This window comes from Scophthalmus maximus, chromosome 5 (assembly GCF_022379125.1).
Source record: "Scophthalmus maximus strain ysfricsl-2021 chromosome 5, ASM2237912v1, whole genome shotgun sequence".
In the NCBI taxonomy this organism is placed as follows: Eukaryota; Metazoa; Chordata; class Actinopteri; order Pleuronectiformes; family Scophthalmidae; genus Scophthalmus; species Scophthalmus maximus.
In genome coordinates, this window is record NC_061519.1 from 5,400,001 (window position 1) to 5,412,500 (window position 12,500).

The window sequence follows — 12,500 nt, forward strand, 5'->3', positions numbered from 1 at the left end:
AGAGCCTCGGGGGCCCCGTGTGGCCTTATATCACCGGGTTAAGGTCCTCAGACTGGAGACGCAGCAGTTTAAGGAAAAGCCTTCAGTAAATCATTTTATTCTACTGTGCAGAGTTACTGCAGCATAGCAGCGTTCTACCTGTAAACTAGTCTGTGTGGTCGGATCGAACAATGATGATCTACAGACACACTGAGATTCAATAAAATCAGTGTCTGTTTTATGGCAATAATGGATTTACAAGATGTTTTGAATCAGTGTGACGAAGTTCTTTGGTATTCAGTAGTATTCAGTTCGCTGATTCAGTCGAGAGGAAAAAATGGTTTCCATTCCTGAAATAAGATTAATTTTAGTATATATAATACCAAAAGTAGTGATAAAGGGTTTTACTCCTGTTGTGGGGAAGTAGAGTTTTTGCAGCCGTCGATATTCATCCACATTCAAAAATAATAATGAGGGGAAAAAAGTAAAGAAATTGAAAAATTAAGGTATCAATCAGATTCACCTTTAACTTTGTTAATTGTGTGTTTTCTCTTTTTGGCAAATGAATTGGACAAAGAATACTAGAATATACTTACTATGTTAGTGTGAAACAGTTACTGTGTCACAGCAGAAAGTCATGTAAACGATTGAAGAGCTGTTCAATTTGTTTTACACAATAATAAGTGTTATTAACGTATCTATTTCAGTTCCTAAATATTGCTCGGATATTTTCAAAAAAACTAAGTTGGGAAAGGATGTATGTATTCTTTATATCTACATTTTCTTTCTTTTTTGGGGGGGGGGCAATAAATCAATTATTAAGAATATGACAAGTCAAATGCCCCCCCCCCCACAAGTCTCCTGCAATTTGAATTTTAAGATTTTTAAATCTTATTTGATCTTGAATGCCAAAACAAACAAAGAAACGTAACTTTTGAAATGTGTGACTCATGAAAACTCTGGAACAGAAAATGAACCAAGTGAAGGGAACAAATGCAGCAATAATCCAAATGTGATGTGATGTTGTTTGTGTTCCCAGCCGACCCTCTAGTTGGAAGCATCGCCACACAGTACACCACCAACAGACCGGAACACGACAGGATCGCCAAACAGTGGAGTGACCGCTACGCCACATGATCACCAGAGCAGCCGCCGCCGCCGCTGGGATGAGCGGGGGATGAGTGGGAAGTGAACTTGGGGGTGGGGTGGGGGGTATTTTTATCTCAGAAATAAGTCTTAACTCCTGTATTTCTGTTGTTGTTTTCATTTTTTAAAGTCATCTCCAGCCTAGATATAATCAAATTTCTCTTTCTTCCCCTTTAACTTGTGCTTGAAGGACGGATGTTAATACTCAACTGCCCGATGAAGTTTGTCACAGCGTGTTTCCCACAGTCGCTGTAAACTCTCACGTTCTCTCATGAAAGTGTTTGCTTCCCAACTCCAACTCCTGCTCTTTACACGTTTAGATGTGGCTGGATACTGGCAGGGATTTGTGTTGTCGATGAAAACACATAAGACATTCAATTCAACCACCGAAATAAATCTCTGAGAGGATTAAGTATGAAGAGGTTTTTATTTTAAGACAGATTAGAGCACAGAAGAGTTTTGGGGTTAGCGAGACCGCAGAGAGTCTGTTCCACTAGCAGCACATGAGAGGTTTTTACTCCGGGACATCGAGGACAGAAAACAGCGCAGCTCATCCATCACATCATCTCACCACCTCATCAAGGAATGACGCTCATTAAAGTGACAAGAATAAATTAGTTAAAAAATAAATATTTCCTCAACATTGATTTCTACTCTTAAAAAGGCTTACACACATTCTCTCTCTTACACACACACACACACACACACACAGAGCATTAACTAGTATCTATTGGATTATAAAGGCTGGACGACACAGGAGAGCAGCTAACGTCAGACATGAAAGTAAAGGTCGTACCGTGAACATTATTGCTGAGGAGCCATATTTAGTGTTTGACACAGACTGCACGAAGCCGGATTAATGCTGCGTTCACATCAGTTGGGAATTAACGTTTCAGGTACAAAACTATTTGACACATACTGTTAAAGGGGCAATAAGCGACTTTAATCCAATACAGTTTTTGTAAATTCAATGAATATTTCCTCGTGGTCCTCTAGCTGTCGGTACGGTGTTCTCAGTCCTGGCTCTGTAAATTGAAAACCAACAAAAATGGTGTGGACCACACAACACTGTGCAGTTTGTAAACATCCCTCCCCGACACCTTATCAGACGTGCTAGAGACAGACGCTGTCCCAGGCAAACTCAGGGGTTTGGCCTTGTGGGTTAGCGCGTCCGTCTCCCGACCTCGAGGCTGCTGGTTCGAGCCCCGACCAGTGAAGTAAAAAAAATAGAATACAAATCAACAACATCAAAGCTTTCTCCAAAATCGCTTACTGCCCCTTGAAGTCTACGAACTACTGAAGGAAGCGGTTTTCATGGCGTCAGTGCTTACGAGAGAATCCGACTTCTTACATCGATTCTATGTTCATAGAGTTCAAGGTGGCTGTAGTCATTAAACATGTCTGTTGTGGTCCTGAAGAGTCGTTTGTTCAGTGCATAAATAAATTGTGAGTGAACTGTATTTTGTTCCCTCTCCTCCAGCTCTTGTCTATATAGAAGCCTTGGATTGGGATCTCCTCATCCGCCATGAGGGGGGGGGGGGGGTACCAACTCCTCAAATGTACATTGTATTAACATAAGATAGACCTGTGGACTTGAACTACCCGTGTCCAGTGAAAAGAGCAGTGGACGTGGCACATTGTTCCACCAGCACAACTGAAAGGTGTCAAACGTAAACATCTGTGTTTGGGTCATCTCAAATCTTTGGTACTAAAATGCTAACGTTTGGGGTTTTTTTCTCTTTAGGATCGGCTAAAGTGATGAGATCACTGTATTGATAAGCCTGGGTTAGAGATATTTTATTTGTGGTTTTGGTTTGTCGTCTGCTGGAAAAGACGAACGGCCACAAACGTGCTCATGTTGGGATGTTCAGCGTTTAACTTCTCTCCCGGAGCGAGAGGCGATAATGAGAACCCTCGTGTCTGTAAGTGAAGCATGGAGCAGGGGACGGGACTTGTTTGGCCTTAGCTTAGCATCGAGTGGAGAAAAGCTGCTCGCCTGGTTTTTATTTCCATTAGTCTAACAACTGCTCAGCCATAAAAATCTACCTTCATTCATGTCTAAAGCATTTAAATTGTTGACACTACTGTAGGTGTAAATTCAATCATATATTTCGGTGATGGTGTTAAAACAGTTGTAAGTAAGAAGTGGATGTTATAAACTCTGTGAGGGTAGAAGTTATGGGTTGTTCATTTTAACCTGCGCACGTTGTACCCAGTGAAGTGGCCACTGCACGTTTGCCGTCTGTGCCCAACACTTCGGTTCAGTGACCCCAGCTGCTGCCAGATGTGGTTAGTGAGCACAGGTTTTATTTTCTGTACAGGCAGATGTAGTTACCACCTGAGCCCACATTAATGTATATATTTTACTGTCCTTAAATTTCTTGTCACCACTGTGATGTTGCCTGGTTACCATCGAGCTTGTGCAACAACACCAAAACCTGTGCTCGGCGACCGGCGCTGGTAGCCCTGCGGCCGGACGTGCTGTACAGAAGTGTTGGATAACATGTGCATTGTTAATTAACTAGTGTACATTGGTCAGCTTTAGAAGCTTTAGGGGACATTTCTTTTCTGTTTTTTTTTTTTTTTACAGCATCCAGTCCTCTGCCCTCTCTTTGTTCTAGGATCACACATTCACACTCCAGCTCTGTGTACACACAGGAACTATCTTCTCCTCTGACTCTCAATAAGTGAATTACCAAACGATAAACTGCTCCTTCATCATGTGAACGTCGTCTATGAGTAAATGACTGTGTGTGAAGTGGTTGAATGGACACAGCAGTAATAAAAGTCATGTTGCTAAGCTAAAGGCTATCCCCGTTGTCCTGCCAGTTGTCCCCATGTGATGTGAATGCAGCCTGTCGCTAACGGGAGCAGAGAGGAGTGTGTGTGTGTTGGGGGGGGGGGGCGCGTCGCGTCACATGTCGTTGGATGGCGTGCCCTTGCTCTTGCGCCCAGGCAGAGGGAAGGAGGATTTGCTCTGAGGCTGCGTGAGGCGGCTGGTCAGCTGGGTGAAGGGCTCGATGAGCGAGTTGCGCTCGGTGACGCTCACCTCCCACAGCTTCACCTTCTCGCCTCGCGCCCACTGCTGCGCCGCCTCCTGGTCCACCTGCCGGCGCTCCCGCAGGTCCGTCTTGTTGCCCAGCACTACGACCGTCACCTGAGGACACAGCGGAACCAAACCCAGTTCAAGCCGTGGTACATTAGATAACACAAGATGATGTATAACTGATTACTTTGTTATCAAGCCTGAAGAACAACAAAACAATGTGTGACTCTCCAAACTCCTTAACTGTAATACGCAGCAGTACATCTCAGGACAAAGCTTAGTACAAGGAGTGTAACAGCACATACTGTATGAATGGTCAAACGGTTACCAAAGAAGAATGTCAACCTCTTTTTTATCTCTGGATTTGTCTATTTCCTTCTTCAGAATATCCACCCTCTTGAAAGACTCCACGCTGTCGACACTGTAGACGAGCACGAAGCCGTCTGCCACAGAGTAATAGTGCTTGGGGAGGTCCTGTCCGTCGTGCAGGCCCTTGGTGTCGTAGAGCCTCAGCTGCTCCTTCACGCCGCGGTCAGTTTCCACCGAGGCCACGTACACGTCCTCCTGCGTCTCACTGGACTCGGAGCCTGGGAGAACACAGGACAGCACAACCGAATCAGAAAACCCAACCATTACCACAGCAATAAAACAGGATTCCAACTGAATTATTATCTGAAATAGAAGTCAAATTGTAGTGGGAAGTACTGAACAGCATTAAAGTACCTTATATTATTAGCGTCAGACTGAAAGAAAGTCCTTTATATCCTGAAAACACCCTCAACTACACAGTATACCTGCAGTCAGGCCTGGGGCATGAGCGAACTAGGCGGCTGCTTAGGGCCCACGTGGCCACCAGGGGGCCCCCAACAGCACTTGAAATGTCCCACAAGAAAGCTTGATTTTTTAGTTCATACATGTAACATGTTATATCATGTCAATGGCAATCATACAAACACGCAATCTTATGTCGAGGGTCTGACGAGTTAATACTGGTTTAATCAATTGACGAATTGTCAAATGTGCTTGAAGTTTCCTAAATCTTAAAGTGACCCGGAAGTATTTGATCAGCCGCCATGATAAGAGCAGTTCAGATTCTCTGAACGCATAGGAAAGGAGCTTCAGTGCTTCCTTTCCTACCTCCTTTAGCGTAAGTTACACTGGAGCTTCCTATGAGAAAGGATATGAGATATAGTAGTAGGCGTGGTTTAGTGAAAGTCGACTCAGATTCTCTGAGCTGTCTGCTTTTCCTCAGTCCTATCAGTCCTCCTTGACACCTTTCCTTGACCTCATGACGTCTTCCACTGAGGTCAAGGAACAGTAGATAGGAAGAGTAGATAGGAACAATAGATAGGAAGGACAATTCGACCTCACCCCTGCTCAGGGGCCGTACAGGCGAGGGCCTGAGACAGATCGATCCCCCACAGTGAATGGATGTGATATGAATCCAGCTCCAGGCACATTTTCTCACCTACAGCGTGATTTCCGTACAGCAGCTGCTCCAAGATGGCAGTTTTGCCAACTGCTGCGTGGCCACACACCACGACCTTACAGCCTTTTCCCATCTCGAGCCTGCAACGCACGAAGAGAAAAACAAAAGGGCCACCGTCGTTCACACACACACACACACACACACACACACACACACATGCTGAGATTACGTCAACACTGACACTTGCCTTCACGGACAAACAGCAGGACTGACAACTCTGACCGAGCTCCAGCTGACTGTGACGGCATGATGTTGTTGTTTAGCCTAGCATGCTAACAGTTTAGCCGCAGCACGTCATTCTGCCCCGTGTGGTGAACGCACCAGAAACCGTCCGGCGGTGAACACACAGCGCCTCAGTCACTGGCACGTTCAGGTAGAAGCTCCTTCCTCGAACAGTGGGTGAGGCGATCTGTCACCAGGTGTGGAGCATCTCGACCACCGCCTCCATCCTGTCCTGCTAGCACCGTGACAAGCCTCTGGCCGGCACTGCGCATGCGTGACAGACCAAACGATGCGTTTCCTGACAACGATTTGATTTGTATTTTGAGAACAGTCTCCTGCTTCATTTGGAATAATATAACCGAAACAGCTGTGACACATCTGCGCGTGCACATTTGATCGATTCTGTTCATGTTAGTATTATGGCTGATTTTATATCGCTGTATTTGTAGTATTTTTGATGGAGCTTATTTTGCCTCTAGACTTTACTGGGTATTATGTGTTATGTGTTGAAATTTGAAAGACACTATGTGTTGTACCCTCAAACTAACATTAGAAAAATAAGTAATTTGGTTTGGGGGACGACTAATACATTTTTATCATACAAATTATTATAAATATGTATTCATTATAACATTATTGAAATGTATTCCATTTAATTTTGTTTCAAGTAGTATGCAATAATACAATCCAAACTTCTGAAATAACACACATAATAGAGAAGACATGAGCGATGCATAAACAAAGAAATACAATACACGGATAATTTAACCATCTAAGACGAATTAGAGCACGGGGTAATCATTTACTGAAAATAAGACAAACTAAATATCCTTTCGCTTTACTAGTTTCAACTGCTTTCATTGCTTCTATTTTCTTTAGTCCATGAAATGACTCGTGTCCTCTGTTCTATGTGTGGTTTCTGTTTAGTTTTATTTACCGTATAATATAAAGAACCCTTAACAATCAATATCATTCATAATATCATTAAAAATGATGATAAAATGTGTGATATACCGTCTTTTTTTCTATGCGAACAGTTGAGCCAAAAACTACATTTCCCATGAGCAAAACAACGGAAGTGCGTCACTGTCGTTTTCATAAGGCATGCTGGGTACGTACGCTCTCTCTTTCCGGCTGGTACGCCATCATGTAAGCGAGTATTTCTGTACTTTTGCACGAAACGAAATCCATTAAAATCGTCTTTTGTATCCATTCATCGGTCTGTTCGACTCAGGAGGTTAACTGGCGACACATTAACTTCACATATGCTTTGATTATTTTTTGACTAATGTTGTTAAGAACACTGATTATTGTCCTGTTTTAATGGCGCTGCGGTGCAGTCGAGCCGGGAGCCATTGACGCCGCCGTGGGAAACTAACGTGTCTTTGTCGCGATGTCTCGACGTTCGAGTACAATTAAATAGTGTTCGCGTTTTGCTCCTTATGAATTCTGTCTAATGCGGTGTGATTGTTTTTGTCGTAATGTCGCCAACACGGTGAGTGGAGGAGTGTGGGGCTACGCGGCTAACATTAGCATGCTAGCTTCCTTTCTCGTCAGGCTTCCCGACCTGCACGGACTCGTTATGTTTCTCTGTATAGTTGTATTAAAGACCCCCGGGTCTCTTTGCACTGTGTATACGTTATTCAAGAGGTCGCTGGCCGTGGCTGCCTCAGTTTAACCGGACGGATCCACCCCTCCATATATCTGGAGTCCCTGTGATCCACAACCATGTGTCATCACGAACGGAGAGAAACACGTTTTTATGGACTAGGACCTCCGAGGCCACCGTAGTGTTTAAACCCGAGCTCCGCTCTGCTTTGTTAAAAAACCTGCTCGAGTGTAATTTCCTCAAAGTTAGCAAGCAGCCTCACTGTTTCATCTTGAAGTGCAGACCTGCAGGTCCTGCGCAGTGTCTGTCAATCACATCATGTTATTGGACACTTTGCTCATGGCTGATTGCTTTTCCCTTCCACAGATAAGTCAACATGGGAGCATATAGGTATATGCAGGAGTTGTGGCGCAAGAAGCAGTCCGATGTGATGCGCTTCCTTCTCCGCGTCCGCTGCTGGCAGTACCGTCAGCTGTCCAACCTCCACCGTGCCCCTCGACCCACCAGACCCGACAAGGCCCGTAGGCTGGGTTACAAGGCCAAGCAGGGTGAGTGATCCAGAGTCGGTTCTGTACGCGTGCGCCTGCTGAATCGAGAAAGCTGCGTCCCGTGTTCTCCAGGCCCGCTGATCGTGTTTTTGTTTTGATTCTCACAGGCTACGTAATCTACCGTATCCGCGTGCGCCGTGGAGGCCGCAAACGCCCCGTGCCCAAGGGTGCCACCTATGGCAAGCCAGTGCACCATGGCGTCAACCAGATCAAGTTCGCCCGCAGCTTGCAGTCCACCGCTGAGGTACGCTCATTTCTCTGTGGCTTTGAAGCCTGAAGAAACACCAGTGCTGTTATTGATTCACACGAACCCGGATGTTCAGTGCACTGCACCTGAAATGGTTTCATACACATCAACAAAAAATACAACTGCTAGCTTGTTCGGCATAATGAAGAAAAAAATTCTTAGTTGGAGAACTCAGGCCTCAGGTTTGACTAATGCTCTTATTTAACAAGGTGGTTAAAAGATGTTGAAACACCCTAGAATCCAGTTGTGCACCTGACAAACTTCCATACCTTGGATTGCTCATCTAAAGGCACCTGACTTGTTTTCCTGTGTACAGCACACGCATAGGTCAAAGGGTCATATCCCACGTGTCTGTGTGTGTACTGGTATAACACAGTGCACACCCGTTTGGATTTGTAAATATCCTTACTGGTTTGATTTAGTGTGTTGACACCCAAACTGAGTTGTTGAATTTTAGAACTGCAGCTAGTTGTTACTCAGTCGATCAACAGATAATCAGGCTCATCAGTCACGATGGTAAACTGAAGATCTGTAGATTCTTGGTCGGATACAAGAAGGAAGATAAAGATGCCACCTTAGACTCAGGGATATATTTCTAACATTTTATTCAGAAGACATAAATAAAAGGCATCTTATTAATCAACACTGAAATGAAGTATTGAATCTCTAAACATGTGCTTTTCCCACGACAAGTCAAATATGCACAGTGAACAGGTGCGTCTCCAACTCGATGCATTCTGTACACAACACCTGAAACTCAATATAAATGGCTGCGTTGTATTTAGTTGTATTAGTTTTGTACAAGCTGGTTCACTGGCGGTTACAACAGACACTTGATTGGACATGAACCATTGTCCATGTTCCACCTGTTTCCTCCTACAGGTCAGAATACCTTCTATCAGTCTTTTGTTATTCATATCCACATTGTTTGTGAAAGCTTTTATGGGTGGACAACAAAGATGGAGGCTGCATGAGGATAAGGCTTTGACACGTGGCTGCAGTCCTGTCAGAAGGTTTTCTCTCATCTCATTGATCAGGCCATCGCAGTACAATAGTCTGTGCATGTAAGAGGATCATTAGCGTGTTTGTACTGTTGTTTTGATGAGTCAGGACGTACAGATGTCAGCTCCTGTCTGCAGACATCAGATCAAAATCAGTTGCTGTCGATACAGCGGCTCTTACTTTTGATACTCTATTCGATTATAAATGAGCCTCTATGAATGCACTGAATTAGTCTCTGTTCGTCATGAGGGAGTTGTCAGTTCTCAGATTAACACATTAGATGTTTTCATTGGGATTGGATTCAAGATTTTGTTCTCCCTCTAAATGATGCTGAGATGCTTCTCTTCCCTTTTCATCATGTTTGTGACAGAGCTGCAGTTTACTGCTATCATCACCTTTTTGTAGGATCTCTGGGTTTTGGAGTTAAACGTATTGTTACCACCGGGAGACGCCAAAGCACAGAGTTGCACTTAAAGCTTTAACGTGTCAATTTACCTTGTTTTCATTTATTGCACAGGAAGGAATTTTAATATTGATTTGACAAGAGAATCTTTCACTAATTATGCCTTTTTCTATTTGTATTTCCTAGGAGCGTGCTGGCCGTCACTGCGGAGCCCTGCGAGTGCTCAGCTCCTACTGGGTGGGCGAGGACTCTACCTACAAGTTCTTCGAGGTGATTCTGATCGACCCCTTCCACAAGGCCATCAGACGCAACCCAGACACCCAATGGATCACAAAGGCTGTGCACAAGCACAGAGAGATGCGTGGCCTGACATCTGCAGGAAAGAAGAGTCGCGGCCTGGGCAAGGGCCACAAGTTCCACCTGACCATCGGAGGCTCCCGCCGCGCCGCCTGGAAGAGACGCAACACCCTGCAGCTGCATCGCTATCGTTAGAGCACGTCTGTACATTTAAAGAAATAAACATCCTTTTTATGGTGACAGTCTGTCTGTGCGTTTCATTCACTTGTTAGAATGTTGGCTTCTTTAATCTCATTATTTACATCATCAGATACATGAATCTTGAATTCTCTGATAATCACTTAAATTTTTCACAATTGTAAATAAGTGAAAATAGTTTATAATTTATTCCTGAAGCACAGAGTGCCCAAACAGGAAAGGTTGAAGTGTAATTTAACCCTGCGCTCACAGGTCAGACTTGATTGAGAGTTGGTGTTACCTGACAGTATGAGGAGTAAAGAGGTGGTGATGCAATTGAAGATGTAAGATTTTGCCAAAAGCAACAGTTGAGTACATTATAATAAAGCAGGTGCACACAGGAAAAATCGAAAAGGGCCAATGAGCTGGTGGAAGTGTTGAGGATGAGCAGAAAATAATTTGCATGTTAAAAATAACCAGCTCAGTAGGTCAAGAATGCTCTCCAGGAGGTCGACAAGGGGAGAGCACACCCAATGGACCAGGCTGCAGTTCACAAAAATACAGTTCTAGGACGAAGTTCCACAGATTGATGAAACAAAACCCTTCTTCTGTTGTGACTTGAACATGTACTGTATGGCTCAAACGGAACTGGAAGAATGGCATTTATTGATGATTTGCCACCGATGGATGCGACAGGATGTGTGCAGAGGTAAACAGAAGCCTCTGAGCTCAGATTCACACGGAAACACAAGACGACACGTGATGATATATTGATCGTATATATTGATGTAAACCTGCTTCAAAGATCGCACTTGACACTTGCAATGTCCATTATTTAACTTCAACTTGAATGTGCTGAAGCTCAAATTCATCGTTTATCTTAAAATCAAATCAAACCATTATTTGGTAGGTAGGTCAGGTCAGGTAGGCCAGGTAGGTTGTTTTGACCAAATATCATCCACACAGACTGTGTTCCAGGCCTCCATGTTCCTGAAGATAGTTCCTCTTGACACCGGTTTGGGCTCGTTGTCCTGCTGCAGAATGAAATCGGGACAAATCAGGCGCTTTGCTGAAGGTATAATGAATATTACAAATTACTGATAGTATGATGAACAAGAATTTAGACATCTGAGGTGCCTAAAAAGGTTTGTACAGTACAGTGTGTATACATACAAAACCTCTTTGTTTCTGATAGACAATCTTGCATTTTATTACCAAAAACAATTTCTGTGAGACGTTCGTAGACTCTGGTTTGCAGCCTGCCACGTCCTCTCCTCATTACTATTTTAAAAAACAACGACAACTATACTTTCATTAATATATGAAGTTATGAATGGAGTCTGGAGAGTTCCCTGTCATCTGCCATCTGGGCGAGGTGGAAATTGAGATAGTACGTAAAAACATGACCACAAGAGCAGTCCTGGGTTCCACTACTACAAAAAATTGAACAGAGTAACAAGACCAAGGTGACAGTAAAAAAATAACTGTTTTCATGCTTGCAACTAGTTCCACTTACATTTACACAATTAGACCTAATACAATATTTTAACAATAATGACTCACTAGTGTTTTATCAGCACCCCCTCCTCTGAAAGCATAAACCCAAACCTCTGCTCTGGCCCAGTAAGCACATTCAATAAATCAAGATTTGATGCCAAGCAGATGAATGCAACTGGAAGAATGGTACATGTCCAGGTAATGTGATTGGACACTCAGTTAGAAAAAAAGTCAACCCAGGACATCAAACTCCGGATCTGCCCCGCTGTCTGTGGCCTGTCTCTCTCCGTTACATCCAACTAATTCCAGCCATTTACAGTGCAGGGAGCGATATTCCTCACATGAAATCCTCACGGTGTTTACTCGGACTAATCCCCAGCTCACTGTCTGGTTACACTTGGCACCAAAAACCTCCTTTGCTTCAACCGATTGCTCGTCCGCTGGCTGACTCCCCTCCAGGCCGTGGTGTAGCTGTGAGAAACCTAATCCGGGCCCTTTTTGTTCTTCGGAGCTGCTGACCCATTTCTAAACCGTCAGCCATTTTTTCCAAGGGTGTTACAAAGGCAGTCTGGGATTTTGTGATTGGTATGATAGCATCAACACTTGCACCTTTCTCCTCGAACGGCGTGCTTCACACTGTGGCGCCTGCCTTGTCTTTATTACAGTGACAGACCTCTCCCGCCACACCAGAGGACGACGTCGGGAACACGTCCTCTGTGCTGTGGGACAGGTGGCATGAGGATGGCGGGGGTTATCCTCACGTCTGAAGACGCGGCCCACAAGTATTATCATCGAGTGTTTCCAATAAGGAGATCTCTGTTTCCCTTTGATGTAATGG

General features: G+C 44.2%; 3 protein-coding genes across 6 annotated transcripts in view; 2 read left to right on the forward strand and 1 right to left on the reverse strand.

The window, feature by feature from the left end:
* ube2e1 (ubiquitin-conjugating enzyme E2E 1) overlaps positions 1-1,533 on the forward strand; it is a 12,635-nt gene extending 11,102 nt beyond the window's left edge. For all 3 annotated transcript variants that reach the window (XM_047332055.1, XM_047332057.1, XM_047332056.1), the window contains exon 6: positions 1,019-1,533. In XM_047332055.1, coding sequence (XP_047188011.1) covers positions 1,019-1,116 — 98 coding nt within the window. In that variant the 3' untranslated portion in view covers positions 1,117-1,533. The remainder of the gene's footprint in view (positions 1-1,018) is intronic.
* On the reverse strand, positions 1,534-6,156 carry nkiras1 (NFKB inhibitor interacting Ras-like 1). Of its 2 annotated transcripts, none has more exons than XM_035633613.2 (4): positions 5,982-6,156; positions 5,640-5,740; positions 4,517-4,758; positions 1,534-4,282 (listed from the first exon to the last, which is right to left on the reverse strand). In XM_035633613.2, exons 2-4 carry the CDS (start codon positions 5,731-5,733, stop codon positions 4,040-4,042), a joined length of 579 nt encoding a protein of 192 aa, XP_035489506.1. In that variant the 5' UTR covers positions 5,734-5,740; positions 5,982-6,156; the 3' UTR covers positions 1,534-4,039. The 2 variants fall into 2 exon arrangements, with proteins under 2 accessions (XP_035489506.1, XP_035489507.1); XM_035633614.2 differs by lacking the exon at positions 5,982-6,156 and adding an exon at positions 5,848-5,981.
* Positions 6,157-7,826: 1,670 nt separating this feature from the next.
* rpl15 (ribosomal protein L15) lies at positions 7,827-10,228 on the forward strand. The gene is made up of 3 exons (XM_035633612.2): positions 7,827-8,039; positions 8,147-8,283; positions 9,878-10,228. Exons 1-3 carry the CDS (start codon positions 7,868-7,870, stop codon positions 10,181-10,183), a joined length of 615 nt encoding a protein of 204 aa, XP_035489505.1. The 5' UTR covers positions 7,827-7,867; the 3' UTR covers positions 10,184-10,228.
* Positions 10,229-12,500: the final 2,272 nt, after the last annotated feature.